This window comes from Gnatocerus cornutus, chromosome 9, assembly GCF_029298725.1.
Source record: "Gnatocerus cornutus isolate USDA-ARS CGAHR chromosome 9, icGnaCorn1.1, whole genome shotgun sequence".
Taxonomy (NCBI): Eukaryota; Metazoa; Arthropoda; class Insecta; order Coleoptera; family Tenebrionidae; genus Gnatocerus; species Gnatocerus cornutus.
In genome coordinates, this window is record NC_142241.1 from 11,594,726 (window position 1) to 11,620,941 (window position 26,216).

Below are 26,216 nucleotides of genomic sequence, written 5' to 3' on the forward strand. Positions count from 1 at the left end.
ATTCCATGATACTGGTAGATAATTAAAACCGACATGATTTCTCTGGATTATGTATGGCAATTTTTATTATTACATTCTTAAAATTCATTAATTCATCGTGTTTGATGTGGATTAGTTACTTAATTGCAATTTTATGCAGAGTTTAGTCACATTACTACATTATTAATTATGTTATTATTCTCCTTCAGAAGACATGACTTTGAGTTGACCATATCAGGAAACTTATAATCGCTTTCGTGATACTGAATGATAAAATCTGATAGACTCGTGCATTTATTGTGGATCCATTTTCCATATTTTTACGGCCTTGAATTACCATAATAAGTGTCATAATTTACGTCCAATTAGCGTCGCAAGTTTGAAATGTAATACTCGTAAAATTAAAAAAAATATACAAACTTTTTGACGTGTGTTTAATGTACCAGTAACTCCCTTTTCCCAGAATTTTCTTTTGCGCTAATATTTGGTACAAGAAAACCAGTATAAAATATGATGGTGTGGATTCCAAGAAAATGAGTGGTTTTAGTTAATTCCTCATCATTATCTTCACAGCTTAAGCTGTCTGAAAGATGGACTTATGAAGGTCTGGGTAAACGACGTGTGAAGTCATAATCCCAAAGGAAACAAAATTTCAGTCTATTTTCTATGATTTTTTTAACGATTTTTTAACAGTTTTTACATGTTCCTCTTCTGGCAAAAGAACTGTTAAAAGACTACAACCGCCCATGCCACGATGTATGTATCTGCTGTCACAATATACTCCGTTATGAGTCATAAACTAATTTTATAAATACATGCAGGAAGACCACGTGAATGTAAGCAGCGACATGATTTACTGATACCACAATAATTATTACACAGTGATAAATACAACTGCTGTTGTATAATCAATTTGCTTAGATAGAATCAACAAGAGACAACAACTATCATTTAACTTGGCACTGCCTTCTAATTTGTATCGCGTTTTTAGCATGTTTGGAATATGCAAGTTCCATTTGCATACAATTTTAGCACATTAAAAATTAATTAAAACCTCCACAATGTCGTTCCATGTTCGAGTTGTTTGTCCCAAATTGCTCTTCTTCATTATTTCGAGACAATCGCCGACTTGCTTACACTCTGTGAAATGAGACAATGGAAAACTGTCAAGCAAACAATGAATTTCAACCCCCAAACTTGTCATTCTCATTCCCCGGTTCTGGGAATGTCTCAAAACGACGTTTTCAAGCGATAAACAATTAAATATATCGTAAAACCGGCCGTAATTCTCCCGTCTTGTAATAATATTTCACAATTATCGTGTACTGAATATTAATTGGGCGGTAAATATTTTAATTCAATCCAATTAAAGCAGAACAATTTGCATATCAAGCATACTTTAATTGTATTTTAATATGGTATTTATACACTACGGCAGAATCTTGAAGATTTGCGTGCTAGCATTAATAAACATGCCGACTTTTATTGCACACGATAATAGGCCACATTTTTATCAGAAAAGGAATTAATTTTTCCCACTTTTATAGGAACGGGACATGAAGAAAGGAGAACAAATTTTTCAGTGCTGCAGAAGTAATTACAGGTCGAAAATCTGATGAATACATGTTTTCTTGCAATTTATTTGACGTTATAATCTAAAGTGGAATAAGAAATTTGTTGTAATTACGGTTTTTGAAAATAATTTCGGGTGTCGGTACTCAATTTGAATTTGTGTCTCTCACGCAATTGTGACGTGTCATGTGTGAAAGATATTTGAGTCCAAAAGGTCTTTAAAACTTTTTACTTTGTAAGGGTTAATTACATCAATAAAAGACCCTCATTTGTCTTGATTCAAGACGGCCGTTTTGTTCGACTTCTAGGAAAAATCCAAACACGCAAGAGTACATCAAGATTATGTCAAATCGTTGAAGCAAAGCGAAATGCGATACATTCTTCCAGACAAAGTGAGACAGTTTGCTATATTGATGTTGCATGAGGTATGTCACGCGTTTTACAACACAACGAGTAAAAACATAATACTTGTTATTATCTCTTGGTTAAAATGCCTTGAAAAGATCTAGGCAAAACATAGTAATCACGTAAATTGAAAACGAGCATTTTTCAACGTGCCGACATTTCATTTTTATCAATGATTCGCATTAGATTTGCATTTTATTCATGTTACTTGCATGATAATCGTGCAAGTAAAATAATACAAAACTCGTGCTGCTTGCAGCTGGAGTAGTTTTCCTTTTTCAATAAAAACTTGCAGCTATGAATTAACAGTCATCACAGATTAATAAAACAGTTTTTACGGTTATTGAGATAATTTTTACAATGATGCCCTTAAAACATTACAAAGTACTTTCACCTGTGCTATTAATTAGAGCCCTCATCTTGCAAAGATGTCCCACAACGTCAAGTGCTTATAATCTACCCATATCATCAAGAGTGGTCATCATCATCAACCAACGACGCATTAAATTCTAATTTTTTTCTACGACTCCATTTGAAAGTGACATATTCCACAAGGTTAAATGGCCTCAAAAGCTTATTCATATCTTTACTTGTAAGTTTCGTAAATAGACGTACAAAAACGTAAGAAATGGTCGCAGGAAAAATAGTGTACGTAACTCGTCAGAGGCAGTTTTCGCACTCGTTAGAATGGGATTGTTGAAAAATAAATGAACGTCAAAGTCCTTTACTCTCAATGACTTTTTAATCCTTTCGCCGCAAGTAAAAAGTGCTAAAAATCCCTAATTAAAAACAAATAACTTTGATTACAGTGCACCGCCATTTATTTGTTGGTGGCACTTGCACATCAAAAGAGCAACACTTAACATCTCAAGAGCACGAATTAATTACATATTATTTGAGCGAACACTGTGATTTTAGAGGCATCTGTCAGATGATTGACGATTGAAGCCGCTGTTAACCTGGCAGCCATTTATTTCTGTACAAGAAGCTTTGTTTTCGTTTTAATTGCCTTTTAAGCGTTTGTGACGTCACCACTGACTGATATAAAATCAAATAGCTTTTGCTCGATATTCGATCGAGCTTTTTAGCATTCAGGATCAGCTTCCGGGTCAGCAAGATCCCATAAAGTCGGATTGGAAAGCAATGGCTCGGAACGCTTTCCAACCGGATGGCAAGTCTTCAGGATGTCAGCACTTTTCGGACTGAATACTTTATGTTTCAGTGTCTGTCGCATTTTGTGAAAAAAACTGGAGTGTTACGTAAAATCGTTTTGAAATTATGCATCGGAACGGGTTTGACCGGTGGAATAAGTACCCTGCATTAAAATATTTCGAGCTAATTTTTGCCCCATGGGGATCATTTACATGAAATCGGTTCGGGGGTCCCGAATTTGGGGCGCACTCTCACTGGTCTGGTTGTTTCAAAATTAATTTTTTCACTGAGGTCGAGGGTTAACAGTCAAACGGACTTTGTGCACCGCAACAAAGTAATGGTAATTGAGTTCGAAATTGATCACATAAGTTGATTCCGTGATCGTACTAGGCACAACGAGATATCGAAAATTACACACACTAGCTGAACGGGTAGAATAATTTACACATTCTGATTGCTAGTCCAGTTATGTGAAATTATGCTAGTAACATTTTAACTTCCGAGACCGTAACCTATCATTTACTACTCGTACCTGGTTTGCAAAGATCGATTTGATTGGAATCCAGCGATTTATTCGTAATTACCGACTCACTCGATCTCGGTAAGCTCGAGAGGTTTAATTGCTGTTTTCAGTATTTTTACCACCAGCTCATTGGTACGGATTTTGAGATTCCGTCTTTCTGTTGCAACCATGCGGGTCTTAATACTAACAAATCTATTGTTATCAATATTCTAAGTTTTTCTTCGTCCGCTTCCTGGGAAAAAGAAGCAATTTGTTGAACTATTAGGCAGGTGCTTCCTCTGTACCGTAATTTTTTATTAAATTTCACCCTCGCATTCTGGGTATGTGGGTAGAAAACCAAATTCTCTTTTTCCACGAGGCGCTTCGTGAACCCATGACCTCCATAAAGGGTCGTGCAAGGTATTGCTTTAGCAGCAGCGTCAATTTAAAGACAGCTGTACGTCTTGATTGCTCATTTCCCTTTTCCAAGCTCATTATAATAAAATTACCTGTGGAAATAACCGATCACCCATCAGATCTTGCCGTTTATATTTAATAACTTTTCGATTAAATTTTAATAGTGGAGTTGTTTTCACAGTACAGTTCGGACTATCCGAAAGTTGAAGACGTTGACTTTTTGTAAATCTGCGGTGCATGGTTGAAAACAACGCCAGACAACATGCACGTTCGAAGAAACGATTAGATCTTCTCGAGGTCGTTCTTCAATCACGCATGGTTCTATAAAATTCTTGTGGCGAGATAGTGAGACCCAAATTGTTGTTTATGTGGTGCATGACACAAGATGCAGCGAGGAGTAGACCAGAAGAAGCTTCGTTTCCTCCGATTTTCAGTTGTAACATATGGGAAATGAAGCCGAAATTGGTCTAATTTGGATCATCTCTCTTCTCTCCAACATCTGTTGTCTTCTTCCAATTTTCCCCCCAAAGAAAAACGATTTGTGTGGCTCGACATCACGTTAATAATTAGACTGGCAATAACTAAAGTTAGACGTTGAGCATAGGTAGACAACGTGTGAAATCGATTTGGTCAGGTAAATCGGAAGCCACGGCGCCGGACCGCCGGCTAAACGCCTCATCTTCGCCCTGCCTCCTTTAATTAGAAATGGGCTATATTAGGACCCACATTTAAATAAATATATTGTTATACTTTGTTTTAACCGGCTTAATTATCTGGGGGAGTTCCCCATAGACCCAGCTTCCCCTAAGTTGTGAGAAAAGCCATAAAAAATCTTCTCAACTGCTTTGAAATTGCACCACACTACCGAAAATTCCCAAAGACAGCATTTGAATAAACTGTAATTATAATAATCAACGCCAAGTTTTTCAGGACAGTCACTGCCATTATCTCATTATCGAATTAGCATAGGATGATTTCCAGTCGAGCGCCCGAGTTCAAAGTGAAATAATCCTCTGTGATGACGGCGTGTAATGAGAGCATTGCCAATAGAGTAATTGACATCATAGTATCAAAGGTGCGTTGTTCCAGCCGCCCTCGATCAAATTATAGAGGCCGCTTTGGGGGGTGTAATTATAGCCTGCCCAAAGAAAATTGCTCGAAAAATATGTTGCGGCCCTTTTTTGTTGCTGCATGGGACTGGGGCTCGTTTATGTGCTGTCTGATTTCTGTGCCCTCACGTTTTCAGCTTTACTTTTATGTTTTTTATGAGATCGCCGCAGGTCCTCAAAATGTTCAGCCACGTTGAAGGCGTATGCAAAATAAGATGTTTGGACGTCATTCGAGCTATTTACACAATTTTAAAAATTCAGAATGCATATCGTGTCCATTAGCTAGGTACTTACGGAAATAACTTCAAAAGTATCCATAAAATCTAAAATATTAAAAACATGCAGTAAAACGTATGACGGTCTTAAAAAATTCCGCTCGTTATCAACTTGTTTGGTAATTCAAAAAATGTGGATATAGGAATAGTGCAAATGTTAAATAATGATTGAGTGGTTTTGGGGTTGGTTGGGAACCTCTGGAACGTCATTTGCGGCTAGCAAGATTTCGGTCAGCTTGCGTACACGTTGGCGCCTTTGTCTGTTCCATATATGACCCAGGGTCCACGAAAAGAAAAGACCGCGGTCTGAAACGATGACTGATCTTTCACTACTACTGATGGATCCGTCAGTCATTAACTAGTTCAAAGTCGGCGCAAAGCAAACACTTAACATAAACACACTCTAAATTATACAAGAGAAAAAATTGCTTCGAAAGGACCTTCGATTCCACAGAGAAAAGGCTAATGTGTTTTTAAGCGATGGTGTGAATATTTTAGTAGTCCGAGTAAACGTAAGCAGTCAGCATAATATCCACGTTCCAAGTGTTTGTACCGACACTGTTTATTTATCAAACTCCCTTCCTGTGTTCGTAATTCGTTGGTCATGGCAAAAGTGTCACTTGGTACACCTATGCAAAAAGAGAAGTCGGTGATTTATGGAAGATGTACGCTTTTCGAACCCACCCAATATAATTTGTCTGAGTCTGACTTTATTGTCGATGGTTATAGTTTGAATAAAACATTATTATAAGTGTGGGAACTGCTGGGAAGATATAATTTATAGCACCTAGATATAGGACAGTGTCAAATTCGAAACACCTATAGATATATCAAGCAATAATCCATAACAAGAAATAATTAAATAGCCTCGTCCAATCCGTTCAACCGGTCCCATAAATTTGAAGCACCCTCGATGCCTCGAACAAAGAGAGTCAAGCAGCAATGCTTTCAGCCACAGCCACACACACCCGTTATCAGTATTGGAAATCCATTTTACAGAAAGCTCTCATCAGCCTGTTGCCGGCGAATTTTCACTAAATCCACCAAAGATACAAGGGAGCTTTAAAAAGCTCCGTTTGGTTCCGCTCGTTCATACAACCACCGCAGCGGTCTTTAGTGTCAGTTTTCATTAGTGATCACGTGGAGGCTAAATAAAAACAACCCCAAACAACATAGCACGTCATTAACCCAGTCGAGCTTTTACAGCACCAAGACCATAAAAGCTCCGAGATGCGTGCGGATCAAGGGTGCGGTGATATGGCGAACTCCCCCGCGAGAGAACTGAAGAGTGGGCGTGTCGAGGCGAATAAATCAGTAACCGCATCGCGAGAGTGCTGCCATCTCCCCCGCTCTTCAACCCGGACTCGTGACCCTCGATCCCCCCAACGCACCCGCCAATGTTCTAATAGTGACCAGAGATAGGACCGTAATGAATTAAATTCTTGCAAGTTTTTAGTATTGAACGACGGCGATGGGTATTATCGCTTCTGCCGATCTGTAAATTAATTACAATCGTGATTTGAACCGGAGACTACTTTTTTCGCGAAATAAACCAGACTTAAAAATCGGCAATTCTATGAAGTAATAACTTGATAATGGGAGTAATGACGTGATCTTGGTTAAGCATGCTAAGAATATTAATAACTCTCCATGAGGGTGACAAATTCTCTCGAGTTCTTGTGATTTAAGAAAGGGTAATAATTATAAAACACGTTTTCTCGTATCTATAAATTAATTTATTCGATAATAATTATGTTCCCGGTATTAGATAATACGGTAAATCCAAAAAAAATCATATAGTGTTACAATCTATAAATTTTTATTGTTGATAATTACTGTTTTAGTGAAAATGTAATCTGTAATGTAAATGGAGATTATAGGTTTCTAAATTAGCAAATGACAAGTTGTTAGTGCTAGTTTCATTAACAAGAAAATGTTATGTTATGAAACCGTTAATTTATCAGAAGATTGAATTTATATTTGATCAAAAGATAAGATTTAATATAAGTAATTTAGTTTTAATAGCCACGATTTTAATGCGGTTGATGTGACAACTTTTTATGTAACCAACGGTGTAACTTGTTTTTTAGGATCTAGTTAAATTTCGAGTACGCAAGAGGTCAAAATTCTCATCGGAACGACCAGAATTTCCTTTTATAACTCTTGTACATAAACATTCGATCAATTAATTGATATTACACTGATCAGCACGACTTTTTTAAGCTCTATTACGTGCCCCTTACACACTTTTTGATTTAGTTGCTGAAAATAGCTTTAGAAAGTTTTCATCACGTCATCAAAATCTTCTATATGAGTTCATAAGTGGATGAAATGCTTTTCAAGCAAAACAAAAATCAATAAAATTTAAATGACCATTAAAACAAAAAAACCTTGAAGCATATTTCAACTTGTTTTCTAGTCAAATATTCGACTTTTTAGACGTCTCATGTTACAATTTCTTTAATGTTGGTAATTGTAAAACTTTTCCGGATTATTCTTGATTTTCGGTATTTGAAAATAAAATAGTTATTCACGCCATAAATGCGGAAACTAATGTTTTACAGCACATGTTGAAATGTTTCAGCACGAGGCTACCGATGTATTTTATTTCATACTGAAAACAATTTAATTGGAAGGTATTTGTGGATATAAAGAAGCAAAGAGCAAAGTGCCATTTTTCCGGACTGCAATGAGTCCTGTAAAATATGGAAAAACGGACAGTACGAAATAAAAGTTATCAAAATCTTCTAAAATAAGACAGAAAAGCTGCAATTAGTTTATTTTCCGTACTATGATCCTAATTTCCGTTCTGGCAAAAAATAGCATGCCTTCTAAACCGTCTGCGGCCAAACCTCGTTGCAGGAAAACGGAAACCCCGAGACTTCCGAACCAGAGAATCTCACGACCATCTCCGGAAACTTAGTAAAAACTCATTACTCTTATTATTTTATTTTATTTCGTGCCCGTTTATTATCGCAACTTAATCATTCATTATCCACTTGGCTAGATATTACCGCAAACTGTTAGTTCCTGGCTTCGTTTCTTTAATTAAGAAGAAATGACCCGTAAATATGTAAATCTGGTGAAAAATTCAAATTATTTAATGACAGTTTAAAGGTGTCATGCATATCTACGCAAGAATTCGAACCATGTGAATAATCTGAGAAATCTGCAGATGAAATCAGGAACTGTTGGTCATCCGGAACTAACGACTATTCACCAAAGTGTCTATCTTCCCCAGATCGCAAAGTCGATAATGAAGGGCGTCCACTCTCACACGTGCTGAAGAAAGCAATCTCGTGCTTGCAATTTATTATTCTCCTTGTCATTCTAGGCAAAAGTCAGATTTGTCTACTCAGGAAACTGTTAGTTATCTTATTCTAATTATATTTCTTCTGTAATGCGGACAAAGTCAATTACCAATAATAATGGCGAATTAAATCAACGAGTAGAATCTCATAAAGTTATAATTGCACATTTGAAATGCGCCGCCATATTTTTTTAGTAAGGAACCAGAAATAATTAATGGACGACATCAGATATGGTTACATCCACGATTTATCAAAGTTGTTGGCGATGTTATGGTTGGTCGAAGAGGCAGCTGGCCACAACTAAACCAGCGTGCAGCTATTTTTTAATTGGTCTTCTTCAGTGGACGTGGGAGGCCAGAAACGACCATAAAACACAGAAAACTTGTACGATGTATAGAAAGATACTTATCGCTTTTCGAACGGAAAAATTTCAAAGCGCGACTTTACAACTTCATTTCTCAACCGCCTCTAGCTCAAAGTACAAAAAATTTAAACCATTGAAGTTTGAATGACCTGTGCAAAAAAATCGACAAAACCCGAGAGACTTGAATTCCAAATCGTGATCCTGAAAGACTGAATAAAAATTTGAACAATGCTATCAATCAAGACGGAAGCTTTCAGGGAAGATGGTAAAAGAAAAACAGTTCATTCGCTCAACTAAGAGATAAAACACGCAATCCGCAAATCGAGGGGAACGATTTTTTTAATAAACACAAACACAATGGGTCTTGATATCGCAAGACAAATGGAAAGCTGTGTGGGCGGTTTACATGGAGTTATTGATAGCTGGGCGGCGGATCCGATTATTGATTATTTTGTGCGTGGTTTAGAACAAAACTTCATTGGGCTCATACAATAGAATAACAAAATAAAAATGATTTGTTACTTTTTTTTTTCAATGGACGTTTACATCATCGACGATTATGTCGAATGACTGGAGAAAAAAGACCCGAAATTACACGTCCAGCGACATATTGGTGCAATAATATAAGTATATCATTTTCGAAATTATAATATTTCAATTTTTTTTAATGGATATGATATGAAAAAGGACCTCTTTTTTATTACTCGTGTGTTCAATTATCAATAATACCTCTCCCGCAGATTGTCTCTCCTCCCGCTTGAGGGCGCTGTCATCTCCACCTTCACTCATCACGTGACCGAGCTGAACGTGTAAAAATACACATGTTATGACACGTGCTTGTCAAAATTAATGAACTTGACACAAGAAGTGGTGGCTTTAATAATAAAAGGCCCTGTTTATTCGGGTGAGGTGACACACCCCCGCGTGTGTGTTGCCATGGACACGGGGGCGTGGTGCACACACACATACACCTGGCCGTCACTCGACAGACTGTCATTTCTCAACGCTATCTAGACGCTAACTAGCATACGATTTAGGGAAACCGAACCTTTAGTTATTTTCATCGGCCATCAATCAATGGGTTCGCGACTATAATGAACCCTTGAAGTTCTGATTTTTTCGGTTTAATTTAAGATGATTTTTAAATATCGCATCAGCGGCCATCTTTAGCTAAGATTTCTTCAGTTAAACTCATAAATATTGAGCATCGGAGACGCCGCTTAGACATCAACGGAGGTGATGGGAAAATTACTGTGATCAACTGAGCTTCTCTTATTGCTCTTGCCGTCAATCCATCCATCATTCGTGCTAATCACTTTTTGATATAAACAGTTATAAATTGCATATAAATTCTTATTGATTATTGTTATTATATTTTATTAGTCGCAACCGCTGGATTTGGGGGTTATTAGCGAACTATAATAATTTCTTGAGGATATTTATCTTTGAGCCAACCTGACTTATTATTCATCTGTAAAATAATCGGATCGCTATGCCATAAATAAATGTTGACATAAGAAAAGTCCTAATAGCTAAATTACGGTATTCTGTGATCGCTTTCGATTTATCATCATCCTGCAGGAAAATTCTCCTGTTCCACGTTTTACCTAATTTACCCAATGACGGTCGGAGTTAACAATGTTCATCCGTGAAAAGTTTCATTGACGCGCGCCAAAGAAAGAAAAGAATGTACTCGTTCCCCTAGTTCGTAATGAAATTATAATTATTACGTACAAAAATACAGTCTCTAAATGTGATAATACGTTGTTAGACAACAAAATGTACGCCCAGTTCCTACTATGGAAGCAATATTAACGCCAAGTCATCATTGCTGAAGATGGGTAGACGACCAGACAAACCACAGTCGTTCTAATTGTTATAATTACAATTCGCTTTATCATGAGTCAGACCTTTAGCTCTTCTATCTTGATTTTTACACGTTTTGTTTACCGACCGTTCAAACGTTTATCATTATTCCGGCACCATTATTAAAATCTTCGTGTGTGTTAATTTTTTCCAATGTTGTCATTAAATCCGTCGCAACATTTCGTTAATAGGTAATAATTCTGTTTTTCTACGGGAATTATTCAAATTAAAGAGCATAAATCTCGACGAAACGACAAAAAGCATCCGTAAAGCAACATAATAAATAAAGACCTTTTGATGGTCCATGCTCAATTTATTCGATATATTATGTTTAATTGAGCGTGCGACAAGATTTATACTCGCGATCCCTACATATAGATGGCTGTAGTAATCGAGCACGGTATAAAAATGTCGATAAAAATATCCCTACTAACTTTACAAAATATTTACGAGCTAGGCTAATGTGTGAATATTCAACTAAACTGTAACGATGGAACGCTTACTATAAATTACGTTATTAGTTTTATTGCTGCTGATGACTCGATTTTATGTTCTTTTAATTGCGTCGATTTTTACTACTGATACTACAATTGATTTCTCATTTTATGATTACTACGAAAAAAGCATGTTTATCTGTTTTAGCTGTTTGTAATGTCGAGAGCAAACAACTAAATTACGAATAATGACACAATAAAACATTGTCAGGAATAAAATAAAACGAATCATTTTCAGTTTGGGGCCCATGATATAAAAAAATTATATTTCCTTTTACTGATGATTATTATCGACGTGAGCTACATTTATACTCGTTTATTTATTATATCCTTTTAATTAAGCTCATGTAATACGAAGTAAATCTAATTAGAAAAGTCTAATATATTATGTGATTTGTCGATAAATAGATAATTAACACACTCTGTCTTGTTTTATTTTTCAAAACTACATAAAACGTATGCCAAGAAAATGAATAATGACTTGAGATTACTATACTGCAAGCGCGATTATGGATATCGACATCAGTTCTGCCTCATTTCGTCCAATATTCACTGCTCAATACATATAATGTTATGTGACTTTTATGTCAGAGCAATTATAAAGCAGATTATTGATCGTGACTGATTTTTTGTTCGAATGATATGGGCCTGTTTAGATTTATGTTTATGATCCAGTTTCTGAACAGTGTTATGATAACTCTTTAAATTGGATTTGAAAGGCAACTCCATTACTATTGAAAGAACTACACGCCAATTTATTGATTTTTTTATGGACTACAGGATGCTACAAATATTGTCAGGTGTTAATTGATATTGATTTGAAGCGGAAATATTTTTGACCAAAAAAACATAATTTGATTTTTTAATTGAGGATATTTTATAAAAAATGAAATCACTGATAGGTACAAACATTTTGTGTTCAAGACTCATTATATTTTATCTTCTATCCTAAATATTTATATGTGCCAACAATAACTCATTCGCAACAAATTGTGTTAAGGCACATTTAACAACACTTGTACTGTAAAAAAAAATCTTTATCTACAACCATCAAATAATTCGCTTACAACATGTTTCCTTTTAGACAAATAATGATGGCTATAATTAGGGTCCGACGCAATAATGGAATTCGTCGGCTCTGATTGGCCAAAATCCGTTTAGTAATGACCATAGTTCAGCGTGTTTTAAAATGATTTTCATCTAGGTACCTTTGAAATGTAATTCTTTCTGTGTCGCTCGCATTGTTCTGTGTTTGAACTCGTTGTGTCAACAGTGTCACTTGTCACTTGTCAAACGTCAAAATTACTATTAGGGAAAGAATTTGAACAACAAATAAAAAAGTTTATCTTTTCAGCGATGATCCAGTTGACGTCGATCAGTTTCTACCTAATAATTTTTGAATGGTATTCTGAGGTTATGTAACCGATGTTACAATCATTATCTTCGAAAAGCGGGATTTTTTAATTTGTACAAAAAATCATAGGCGACTAGATGATTTTTTTTCTGAAACACGGCATATAGTAGGTTTTTAACCGGGGCGAAGTGAGCTATGAAAAGAAATGTCAATTTATATTTTGACAAACACGCCATTCAGTAAATTTTTGGGTTTTACTTTTTGAACAACGCACATGCTAAAACCTCGTACGAAAACTACTTGAAAATAAATGTGTTTCGCACTCTGAAAAAATTAAATTAGTCTGTTAAAAAATTTAGGGATTTTTATTTTTACATTTAGTTAATTTTGTAAGTTCTACACAAAATACTCCAACATAATTATAATCATCATAGTGACTGTTTTGTAACTTGTTTTTCAGCAAATGGTCGTAGATAAAGTACAGTATTACACTCGCATGTTATAACATGCTTGTATAATAATTACTATAATCACACTAGTATAATACTTTAAAAACTTTTTAGACGTGGTCAGCTTGAGCATTTCGCTGTTGATAATTTATAAAGTTATGTTATATATAATATCTATTTATGTATTTTTGGAGTCATAGGAAAAGTTACCTACTCAGGAATTTTAAAGAATAAACTATAAACTCATGCGGAGCTGTTAGATATTTCCGTACTTATTTATGATGTATCTCGTAATTTAATGCTCATGATACGCATTTTATGTTTCACGGTAGATAAAGTCTTTTCACGTCCAGTCTGTAATAATAACCATCCCGTCGTAAAACAGCAGAAAATCTAGAAACTTGCATATTTTTTTAAACCGTTACATGTAACAATTTGAATATAAAACTCCAGTCAAATATGGCGTGTTCGCCTGCATTAAACCTTAATACCTACATGAAATTACGAAGAAACTTATAAGCATACCCCTTGATATCATCATAACTGTACCTAATGAACTGATAATTACATTATAAATGATTAGTTTTCATGACAAATATCCAGCCCAGCACATTAATCTCGCATTTCTCAACGACGTCGTAGTCTAATCAACTTATACAAATAAGTACGAGCAAACCAATAGTTACCTCACAACTTAATTTCTGATCGATCAACTGATAAACGAAAGTATGATGAAACCCGAATATAGAAAATGATGGTAAAGACAAGTTGATGGATTCTCGCATTTCTGAAAGACGGTGTATTAATAATGCACTAACCAGTAACACTATTGTATAATCCCCTTGTTGTACTATCTAGGGCCAAATTGTTTACAAAGCTGTCATTCTTCAAGCGTGATAGTTATTTTTACCACACAAATAACGTTTTTAATAGATCACGAAAGTTTAATTGTTTCTGATGCAAATTTCTTGATTGGTGCTTTGTTGAAAGTTCAAGGTGCTCATAATTATTATTAATAAGGAAAATGTTGCCTGTCATAAAAGTGTCAAACAATTAATATAATGGCGAGCGTAACTGTACATTTCCCGGAAATTATTTTTTTCACTTTTTGTTTTTTTATGGCTGGAACTGGATCAAGAGGACATGAATTTTCTATGTAAATGTCGAGCTCCTGTTTTTTCAAGGGGTGTTTTAATCAAAGCCAACTAGATGTATGTGTATCACGCAAAGCATTCAGGCGAATGCGTAACCCCGGGGTAGATTCCCTTATTACAGTAAATCTGTTACATTTGATTAAATCCTGTTGGGGTAACCCAAAATTCAAGGGGATCCTGCTGATACTCCCACGTTCACTAGATCGCACTGATTACTGTTACATTATGCATTCATTGCTTACTTAGTTACAACGGTTCACTTGATCCAATAATGCTTTATAATTTTATGAACTTTGCCTTGGGGATTTTCGCGAATTAAATACAAATCCCGAAGAATGGGGGCGGAAAGATCAATTAAAATCATTGGTGTGTCGGAAAAATCATTGCAACTTTGGAATCAAATGGGTTGTTACGTGCTGAGGCTACGGAAAGAGCGCTTTATTTAGGTGAACATCATTAAAATTATGCAAATTGCAAATCGTTCTGATGTATAAACAACATAATAAGGCATTTCCTTGTGATTTTTTAATTGTTGGAATAAACTGTCGATCTTTCAAATGTTGGTTCTCAAGACATTACGGCGCGGTTTCGTATAGTACAACACGGTCTTCAAAAGATTATCTTCTGAAAATCTTACAGAGATCCTCTGATGCACACAGTGGAAATAGCAATAACAGTTTTATGAATTGGTTAAAAAATATATAATTTTTTTAACTACAGCTGCCAATTTAAAAATATTTAGAAGTAGTCAGATCCTTTATAAAGAGTCTATCAAACTTCATGAACTTCACATATCACATACAGGGTGTTTTTGAAATGAAGAATAAAAGAAGACAAGTAGAATCAATTGACAAAAAATGTTATAGGTAAAAATCTTTCGAGATAAAATTAATCGAATATTTGGTATAAATTTCCAGTTCGCCACTGGATTAAAGAATGTAGTCTTGATTGCTTAGCAACAATCCAAGGTTTGTTCTTTTAGGTTGATATTTTCATCAGGAGTGTTTTAAGTAGATAAGTGGTAAAAAGTGTTTTCTTTTTAACGTTAGAAAAAATAAAAAGTAGTCAATTCAGTTCCTTAAGGCTGCCAAAGGCCGTGTTTAATTTTTGGTAGTATATTTCAAAAACACTGTATTTATAACACTGAACCAGTTGCACAATGACTAGCTTATTGTATGACATACTTACTGACCGAAAAATGATTGTTGCGACGGGTATTTGGTACTACCAAATATGAGAATATTACAAGACATTGGTAAATAAATGTAAAATTTAATTCCGTAAGTTGCTCTTTTGCCCAGAAAAGTGCATAGACTGGTATGCTCTAGAGTGCAGTATGCAGTTTACGATACCAAAAACTGTTAAATGAGTTGTAATAACTGCAAGTAGTTATTTTGCAAAATGACAATTGTGTTGGAAAACCTATAAATCGCTTAGGCATTTTGCAAAATTTAAGTCAAATGATTTGGAATAAGCATATAAAACTGTAAATTCCGGAAAAAATGAGATGAAATAAAATCATTATTTTAAACATGCAATTTTAGAATAGCGCAATTTTTCCACTTTTGCAAGAAATTACTTTAGACTCTGCAGGATACTAAATATAAAATATGCAACATTTGCCATTTGAGCCAATTATCACCTCTCCTCACGCAGATATCATCACATGCGTTGCGACATCAATGCCGATAACATTATCGTCGTTTCAGAAGCGGCAAGTTGAAAGCCGCAATACAATCATGTCAATTATCAATTGTTAGTTGTAATTACAAATAACGACCAAGTAATTGTTTGGAAGTCGGTATTTTGTGCCATTTACCACGCAGAATATCATATTTTCCCATGCCCAGCTTGTACACGATTCACAATTCTTGAGATAGTCCCACTAAAACAGTTGAAAAATCAACTATTTAACGTCGTTTTTTCCACTTTTCGAGGGCCGTAATTTGTTAAACGTAGTGGGAACGAATTCGCATGTTGTTCAGACCGCCATTGCCATGTGGGTTATAATGATATTGGTATGCGGGTTTTTCTTATTTTTCCATGAAAACGTAAACAAAGACATGACCGCTTTTGCCGAAACAACAATTTAATCATTAGCTGTGAAAAATTAAAGCGATGGCGTTTATTGGAACAGCTGTCAAAAGAGCCACCATGTATGGGGTAATTAACATTAACAACGCATTAGCTTCCACAAATTATACCAAATTAAAGGTGCTTTTATGACGCTTTGGGAAAAATTAGTGGTAAAGCAAAGGTGGGTTTAGATTATGCTTATTTGGCGTCGAGCGGTAGCCCCCGAGCTTTTTAGTAGCTTCATAATTCGTAGTTTTAAATTTTAAATTATAATATTTGGAATGTACCTACCCGCTCGGTAATAGATTAAATAAACTGGTAAAAAGATGATATTTTAGACCGCGGGTTTCCAGTTGATGAAAATTATGCACCCTCCTACTTTAATTGTTCTTAAAAGTGTTGTAATGGTGGTTCAGCCAAGTGTATACTTCGCCTCTATCGTAAAAATTAGGGCAATTAACCGCATTTATGCACTTGTTTAAATATGGCTGACAGCCGTACTACCGATTCTCTGTAATTTTATTAATGAATTCTGAAGAATTCCACAGTCATTTACCAAACCTGCAATTATACATCGTCGGAGAGAACATTTCTGAAGGCATATTCATGATATATGAATTTTGTCTGCTTCATGTCTGTAATATACAAACCATTTGATATTTTTTCATCGAAGTGTTGGTGTAGCAATGTCGGTCCTCCATGTCACATTTTAATTTATTTAATCCGCCGATGAAACATTATTTATGTTAGGTTTTATTTTGACATTGCTAGCTAGTAATTAAGTAATTAATATGCAGATTAATTTGTAATTAAAGATTTATTGCAATACTGGATAACTGTCAGATTGGATCTGTGAATTTTATGACTTTGCATACGATTAAATCAATTCCTTTCGAATGGACGTTTTTACGGACCTTTAGGTATAATTAGAAAGTGTTGAGGATGTTTTAGGAAGCGAACATAATTGTGTGCGTGCGATTATTATGATAATAGTTGGCATTGAGACAAGACATTTACATATATCTTCACTTTCAAACAATGCCACCAACTTCAGACAAAGAACTATTTAAATGATTGCGAGAACATACATAGAACTTGGCACTTTGGAGTGTACTCACCTGTGAAGAAGAAGAGCCTTCTGGAGGACCAACCTGAAAAAAAGAAAGACAAATTACAGAAGAGTAAAAATCTTGCAACGAAAATTTTTTACACCACTATGATAACATCAAGAGGAACACCTGAAAACCCATCAAACCCATGACATCGCGCTCTAATGTTTATACCCTCAGTTAATCTTACGATGTTTTTTTATTTGGGAACAACAGAAAAGATGGGACTAGACGATCGTCGGGCGTTATCTCTCTTGGGCCCCCGCATACAGAAATTTACTGACCATAATTACAGGGTTGGCGATATTTAATTACAGATGGTGGTCCGCGGCTGGCGGCTCTATCTCTGCGCCATGTCTTATACAGAGGGTTATATGCACCACCTAATATTCCAGAGATGGTCGTGTGAACCGCGATAAATGAACCCACTTTTATGTTTGCTTTTTGTAAAGTAGGAACTGAGTTGAGTGACTTCAGATTTATGCGCACAGGTTACATGAAACATGGTGGTAAGACATGAAGAGGAGGGTTGTTGAATGAGTTTGGAAAACTTTACGTGTTGAAACAATGCTAATGATATGAAGAAATTACAATCAGTTTATGTGCTTTACCATTTAATTTAAACATGCACTTAACTATTTAATTCCTAAGTAATTTTAAATAATTTACACGGACTTAATTATGCAAAATTAAACGTTTTTCAAAGAACAATGTGCGGTCAAACTTGTTAAAATACGTGTACTATAAACAAATTAAACAATTAGGTATGTTCAAGGCGGATATTTTAGTGTTTTCTTTTATTTAAGACAATTATACCATTAGAGTTGTTCTGAGAAATGTCACTGCTTAATTGCAGATGTAGGGGAGAGGGGGGCATAGTGGGGTACCGGGGCATAGCGGGGTAACACTCCTGCTGCTCAAATTAAACGCTGTGAAAAAAGTCGAATAGCGTGTTTTGATTGGTTGTTAGTTGACAGTTAACCACGTGTGTTTTATAAAACAAAATGTGAAAACCTATATGTTTTATAAAACAAAATGTGAAATTCAGTGTTTTCGTTAAAAAATTCGCGAAGTTAGGGAGCAAGTTTTTTTCAAATTTAGTCATACAAATGTTGTGGCTAATTATGATGAACCTGCTCATTTATGTGCAATTGGCATTGATGCCTAAGTAATTTTAAAATGTTACTTTTTCTAAGTAGGTACACAGGAATTCAAAAATTTGATTTCCCCATAGGGTACCCCACTTTACCCCTATGTGCGGGGCAAAGCGGGGCAAATCCCATTTTTTAAAATAATGCTCACAAGTCGTAAGTTTTTTATGGTAATCAAAAAAAGTTCAACAAAAATCATCCGCAATACATTAGTCTATGATATTTAGTAAAAAAAAATTGTTAATTTTTATTATTTTAACATGCGTGGGTAATTGAATGTTAAGTACCCCACTATGCCCCCCTCTCCCCTACATACATAAGCAATAAATGTTGGAATTTTAATAATTCGAACTGTAAATAGTCAAAGTTGGAATATTTTATCGAAACTAGAAATTTTTCAAATGTTACGTATTTAGAATATCTAACTAGACTTAATTTTCATTGTACTAAAGTATTGTGTTTATGCGGCTCGATTTTTTGTTAAACCACATAATTATTTTATTAATAACAAATAAAAAACACGATAATTACCAAAAAAATTGGATCAAATCGTATAACCCCTAAAACTGTATCTTAATTAAATATTTATCATATCCCATAAATTTTGTTTTATATTGCCTCTGAGAATCTTGAAAAATTGAGAAGAAAAAAGAGCAGAATTTCACGATTCGTTGTGTTTATCCTCGACTTTGGAAGTTTCTGATGCTGAGGATGACGTTGAAAAATTCTTTAATGTTAAATTTATCACCACAGAAAAATGACATTCAGAATAAGTAAGAAATGGATTTTGAAATAGGGTAGTAGGAAAAATTGTGTACATAACTCGTCGAAATTTAGCACTTTCCGCACTGGTTATATAAATATCCACAAAATCAATACAAATAATTAAGTTTCCAACAAATCTTCCTTTCCCAGTCAACAGTTATCATCACCTCATCATCAGCGAGCAATCTCCTCTGACGAAACACGTAACGTGGTGCTCGATCACGGCCTCTTGTAGCATCGTTATGACCTTGAACTGGTGTTCTTTTCGCTTGGGATGTTCCCGAATAGCAATCATCCCAACTGATGCGGTGGTCGTTCTTCAATCCAATAAATCACCCGAATCGTGAAATACCGACTTTTCTCTAATCGTTGGTAATGGGCACGTTATCAAATACAATGCAACTATCCGGTAGAAAGGGCTGGAGGCTATCGCGAGCTGTAATTTCAGCGGCATGACAGACTCGTCGGTTGTGGTTGAAGTTGTAGCCGTATACATATATCTTTCTGACGTTGACACGCAAATCATAAGGCATAAACCTTCATGGACCACATCCATATATCTTTAGAACCCAACTTCGAATCCAGTTCACACGAATTCCTCTAATTTATATTGTTTATCTGTATTTGCGAAAGCGAGGCACTCTGCTTCTTTGCCTTCGGCGATGTTATAATTACACACTTATCTGATCGATGCACCATCAGAGGCAATATTGAGGAAGGTGCTTATTAAAAGCAGTTGTTCCCAAAGCGTGCTGTACACTCATTTGTAATAATTATTTATAACTTAGTGTTTCTGTTCTCTACGTTTCGTATTTTACGGCTTGATGAATAATCCGTTTATCAAATTAACCCTTCCACTTATTATCGAAACGTTTCGTACTTTGATTTTTTCCATCTTCAGACACGACGCACCAAATTTATTATTCCTCGTTTTCATTGTTTGCTTGCATGCTCTGCAGCACTCCTTCCTTCTCCTTGAACAGCACATCTTTTGATTTTCCGCTCAGTTTAAATTAGCCCTTCTCGTTTTGAAAAAACGTAGATGTAACGATTTTCGGGCGGAAAACGGGTGTCGTTTTCACAGCACCCATCGCCTATTCATCAGGTAGGGTTATTTGTACGTGTGAATAGGTGGCATAAAAGGAAGATTTCAATGAAATTGTGTGGCGTTTGAATGGGGACGATGGAGGAGTGTCCCAGTAACTCAATCCCGGAGCGGAACTGGGAGGATCTCCTCCAGCACGTGTGAGAACCAAACACCTGGGTGCTCCCTGCAGATTGCGCGTTATCGGCTCCGGTAGCTGAAGCTTCAAGCATGTTATTTGGGTATGGCAGAGGCGTTCTTCGTACTTCTAGAACTGTAATTTTGTGATATCTTCAGATAAGTGAAGTCGTGAAGTCCGTATGTCCGCCTGCACGCTTGCGGTAACACACGTTTGCTATGATCATTCCATTATTGCTTTTCAATTGTGCACTTGAGAACTTACTTCCTTCAGGCCGAGATTTTATAGATAAAAAACGATGGGGCACGGAAGGTCGGATGCCAAGCATTGATCTTTCGCATTTACTGAAAAATTCTAAAGTGCTAATTACGGGTGCTTGGATCAGGTTTTGCAAGTCACTGCGGTTTGTTTATGCTAATTTTTTGCTTGGAAATTTCTTATTTGTATCCAGTAATTACACATGATTAGAATAATATCTCTTACAATTAAACGTGGTCTTACTTTGTAGACACGTTTCCGCTTTTTTTTCGTCGAATATTTTTCTAGTTCATTATTTATGTGTAGTATTCCTTAGTTTGCCTTGTCACGACATTTCATAAGTTTTTATTTCGTCGTTTGCATGTCTCTTTACTTTGTATGGCATTTAAAATTTAATTTTCTGTTTATTAATGTTTATTTTTATTTTATCTACTCTCAATTTTCCTGCCACAAGTGTAAAAATCGTATTGTTGGACCTCCGGAGTCTCCGGAGTCCCCGGAAGTGGACGCTTTAATCATTATTTCCTCCCAATTTCCTGCCACAAGTGCAAAAATCGTATTGTTGGACCTCCGGAGTCCCCGGAGTTCCCGGAGTCCTCGACTTTCATCGATTTCCATTTTCAAAAGCAAGAACTAGAGTGTGTAAATCGCCGACAATGAATCACTTGTTGCAACCGCTCCCGTTTTCATTTGCACCCCGAAGAGCATCTCCATTTCATCGATCGCCGCAACCTTCCTCTCATATCGATACTTTCGTTATTCAAGACCATCGTCCAGCTCAGAAAGATGTTGAAAAAAATGGTCGTCAACAGCAGCAAGAAGACGCGTCTCCCTCGCGGCTCTCCGCGGTGGTCTGAGCGTTCCGCGGGGCGTGCAATCAGGTAGAGCTCCAATCGGGGCCCCATTTGATCCGCGGGGGCGTTTCGTAGCACGCAATAACCGGAGCCCCACGCTCGCCCGTTCGTACGCAGTTCTAGTCGCATGCTGTTCCGGTCCATCACATCGCTGTTGAGCTGTCTCTATAATTACACCGATAGCTCCGACAATTACCTTACCGAATAACCAGCACTTTGTGACACAAATTAGTGGTTGCTTTATTGAATTATATTAGTGATATAAACAGTACAAGGAATGGTGGTGCGGTCTTAATTCGTGGGGGTACATGGTGAACGACGGAGACATGAACTGTACGTATTCTTCGTATCAAGTGCAGGCGAATTCGCCGCAGGTCGCTGCGGGCGCCGATTTTCTCGAGGTAATGATTCATAATTTCTGCATGTTTTCTAACGTGAATAGTAATAAAGATCAAAGCGATTAACAATGTATCACTTTTTTCAATAAATTTTCCTCCCGGGAAATGTGCTCACCTGCAATTACCATGTAACAGTATCAATCAAGTGCCGGCGAATTTGCCGCAAGTTGCCAGGCACGCCTTTTCTTCGGGTAATAAAATTTCAAAACCGTTTTCACAGCTTTTATAAATTGTTTCCTCTTTTTGCATACTACCCAGTATAACAAAAATTTAAAAAACTTTTGTTCCTATAAATTTTGGTTTTGTTTCTGATAAATTAGGCTTACCTGATTCAGAAAATTAACTTAACAGAACCATTAACTTTACTTTTTTCTGTTTTACCTATTCTGGTGTAGAAGATAAATAAGTATATAAAAGAGCTTTGTTATAATTTGAATAACACTGTATTGTCAAATTATAATTTATTTTAAAGAAAATAAAAAATTAAATGCAAATAAACTCAATTACTTCAAAAATAGAGGATTTTTCTAGTTTAGTTAAAATAGATAAAAACAACAAATTTTGCATACATTTTCTTAAATATTTTTTCCAAAAGTGATAGTTTTGATGAATGAACGCTTAAATCATGTTTAAACTAATGTATTTAATCATAAAATAAAATCAAATGAAGAGAATCAAATTTTTGTTGCACTGTGTTATCAGCAGAATCGTTTTGTTATCGCAAAACATTAAAGCTCCAAAATAATTCATTTCTCTTTTAAAACCGACGGCTCTTCTGATCAAGAAATAAAATTCTTTGGGTATTAACTTTGTGTTGCAATTAATGGCAGCTGATTAGAAAAATGGAAAGAAAGCTTTTAATTTTAATAGGCACATTATCGTCAAAGTGCAAATATTTTAGCCTTTGATGGAGGTTGGTTTTTACGTAGCTAATTTTATTAATGTGGCGAAAAAATATGAATTTCTGCCAATTTTGTGTCAAGAAATTCAGATTTTTGAATTAAACACAAACTATTCATGTTTTCTTTAAACCTCTGATTCCAATTAATAATTTTGAAAGAACTCCAGCCTCTAATAAATTGGCATCACATTTGCACAGCTGAACATCACAAAACATACAGCCTGCTAATTGACGTCAATTGCAATTAATTATATTATTAAAATAATTATGCAGTTGATGATTTGAATAACATTAATTGCAACATTCAAATGGGCGTTTTCAATTAACTTTGTTTTCAATCTACATACATAAACATAGTAATGTCATCATAAAGAATTAGTTAAATTAGTGCATGCTTGATTTCAGCTGCACTTAACTACTCAAATTATTATTTCTTTGGTCGTAGAGTTTTGAGAAAATTAAAACAAACCCGCAGACATGCCCCATTGACAATCGTTTCCGGTTCTTTCTTTTAACGAATTCTCGTTATCGAAGTGATTAGAAGAACCAATAAAAATTGTACTGCGTCATCCTGTAGTGTGGTGTATATTTATTTGACACGTTTACCTGCTATAATTCTTTACTCTCATCAAATTTCCTGAAAGCCTGAGCCGACAAATAAGTAGGTACGTTCAAAACGTCCCCACATTAAATAAATCATATTTGTTTTCGATTTATCCGGCCAACAACAACAACGAAGTATTGACTGAATATTTAGTTCCGTTACTTGGATAGAACGCCAAGGAGAAAGGGTAGTCATTAAAATTTGATATAATTCGATTGTCTAAAATTGGTAAATAAAGATTTTTCGGATGGAGATTTGAAAAAATAAATTATTTAAAAGATTAATGACGGCGAATCGATGTGTAAATTACATTCATTACAGTTCAATATAATTTGGGAGTGTCAAATATGAAAATAAACAGGAAAATTGATTGTTTTAGAAAATTCAACATCGGTGATTAGCCTGACAAGAATTGATTTTTAGTGCAGTCTCGTGCTAAATCTCCATTCATTGTTCAATTGGTCTTGAAATGGAGCCAGACATTTTCATTTCTTATTCTTATCGTGGTTTTGTAATTGGATCAATTTCTTATCGACTCGCGCAATCAGCCGAGTAACTCTCTATCACTCCCCAATCTCTCCCAAAAAATTCCAAATCGTAATCTTACCTTGAAATGGCCATAATTTCCGAAGTAGTTAAACAGAATTCAACCATAAAAATTTGCATAGCGACGCTAGCCAACCCCACCTTTAATTAATCTTCCCCTTGAGCGTTCCATTTACAATTTAATTTAGTTATTTACTGACCAAACTCACGTTAGTTTAGCTGTTTAGCGCGACATATGCGTTCTAAACCACCACCATCTGGGCGAATTCACTACTTTTTGCCACAAATAGACGGAATTATGTCATTATTGTCCACCAGGGATGTTCGTTAAACCACAAGTAGAAATTTCCTGGAAACTGGTTTAGTTCATCTGTATTAAGTTATAAATTGAGTGAATCAATTATTGGTAACGAGAGGTGGACTTACGGGAGGCCTTAATTGAAAAATGACCACCTTAGATCAAATTACATATGCGCAAGTCTGGAAGCGCCATGTAAACACTCACAAATGCTGAATTTTGTATGGAAATTGCACGAGTACGGCCCTAGCCAGAGGCGGATTCAATAAATTATGATAGAGTGCAGATATTGTTATCGAGTGATTGATGGCGTGCAAGAAAACACCGAGCTGCCACTTAAAAAAAATAATCACCGTTAATTAGATTTAATTGCAAAGATGCACCAACGAATCAGAATTTTCTGAAACACAATGAGGAAATGTAACATTTTCATGCCAATATCCGTCTGGAGGGTTGATTGGTGCGTTAGTATGCAAGTTGGGGTGACTGGCAGTATCTGTCGGCATTTACCCTAAAGCTAAGAGCTTATTTAAACCGTGTTTCAATTTAGTCCCTCCACTTAAACCAAATTATTCTCCAATTGGTTTGGCTCAATCAAATTTCGTCAAATAATCCATTTTTATAACATTTCTCTTTAAGTGCTCAGTGGAGGTTTTTTCATTAATCCTCTTATGTGATGATGGAAGATTTTTTTTTGGCTTTATTAAAACGACCAATCATTTTAGGTAATAATACACCGGACCGTGCGCTCACCGGATTATAATAATTACTGCCGAGTATAAATATAAATTAGAGTGCTTTTCATACATGAGGAATTAAATGCAAAAATCCTTCATTATTTTTCCTAATAATAATGTTTTCGTATTAATCAGATTCAAACGAAAATAATTATGCAATAGGAGATAGATTAACATAACGAATGAAAGGGAATGGTTTTTGTTTTCATTAAAGCACGCAATATTGCAAAATTAAGTCATTCGCGTGATCAATTTAAGCTAAATTTACCTCGCTAAAAATGTTTCACACACGACACCTTACGTAAATAATTAAAAATTTATAAATTTTATCTGCTAATAATTGCTATACTTAGCAACTTTTAAGACAATAATTAATATAAGATTAATCACCGTAAAGGTGCACTTTTCATGCAAGCATAGGAGCGAAAGTTGCAGTTGTCACCTGATAATTTAATTTTCTATAATTTCAGAGTAATTAAATGCTGGCATTGTTTTAAAATTGCAGCAACGAGCTCGCATTTTTCAAAAACTGCTACGTATAATTAACAGTGTCAATCATGCGAGAAATGTAATATGATTGATTGGAATTAATTAATCATTAAGCATAACGAGGTGGTGAAGGCAAAATTAGAATAATCGGAGTGATTCAATTTGGATGATTCAATTTAGACGTTGTAGTTTGCTTACATAAGAATGTTAAATACTCAAGGGCTGGTCCGAAATTACTGGCAATCTATTTTTAATTTTTACTGCCTTTAAACAATATTTAGGATTTTTTGAAGGTGGGCAGGGCTATCAAGGAATGTCGTGTTCTGCATATTTTCACTTTCTGAGCCTCATTTTGTCTCATTAGACTCCGGTTTTTTGTCGAGTTAGAATAAACATATTATCCA

At 35.5% G+C, this 26,216-nt stretch overlaps 1 protein-coding gene across 2 annotated transcripts in view; it reads left to right on the top strand.

The window, feature by feature from the left end:
* Positions 1-26,216, top strand: part of Sp1 (transcription factor Sp8) — a 54,620-nt gene that overhangs the window by 10,532 nt on the left and 17,872 nt on the right. Inside the window, exon 1 of one of the 2 annotated variants that reach the window (XM_088045044.1) lies at positions 21,927-22,240. The exons of the other annotated variant lie outside the window; for it this stretch is intronic. Within the exon in view, the coding sequence (XP_087901170.1) occupies positions 22,148-22,240 (93 nt within the window). The 5' untranslated portion in view covers positions 21,927-22,147. Of the gene's footprint in view, positions 1-21,926; positions 22,241-26,216 lie in introns of those variants that run through there. 2 annotated transcript variants of the gene reach the window in all.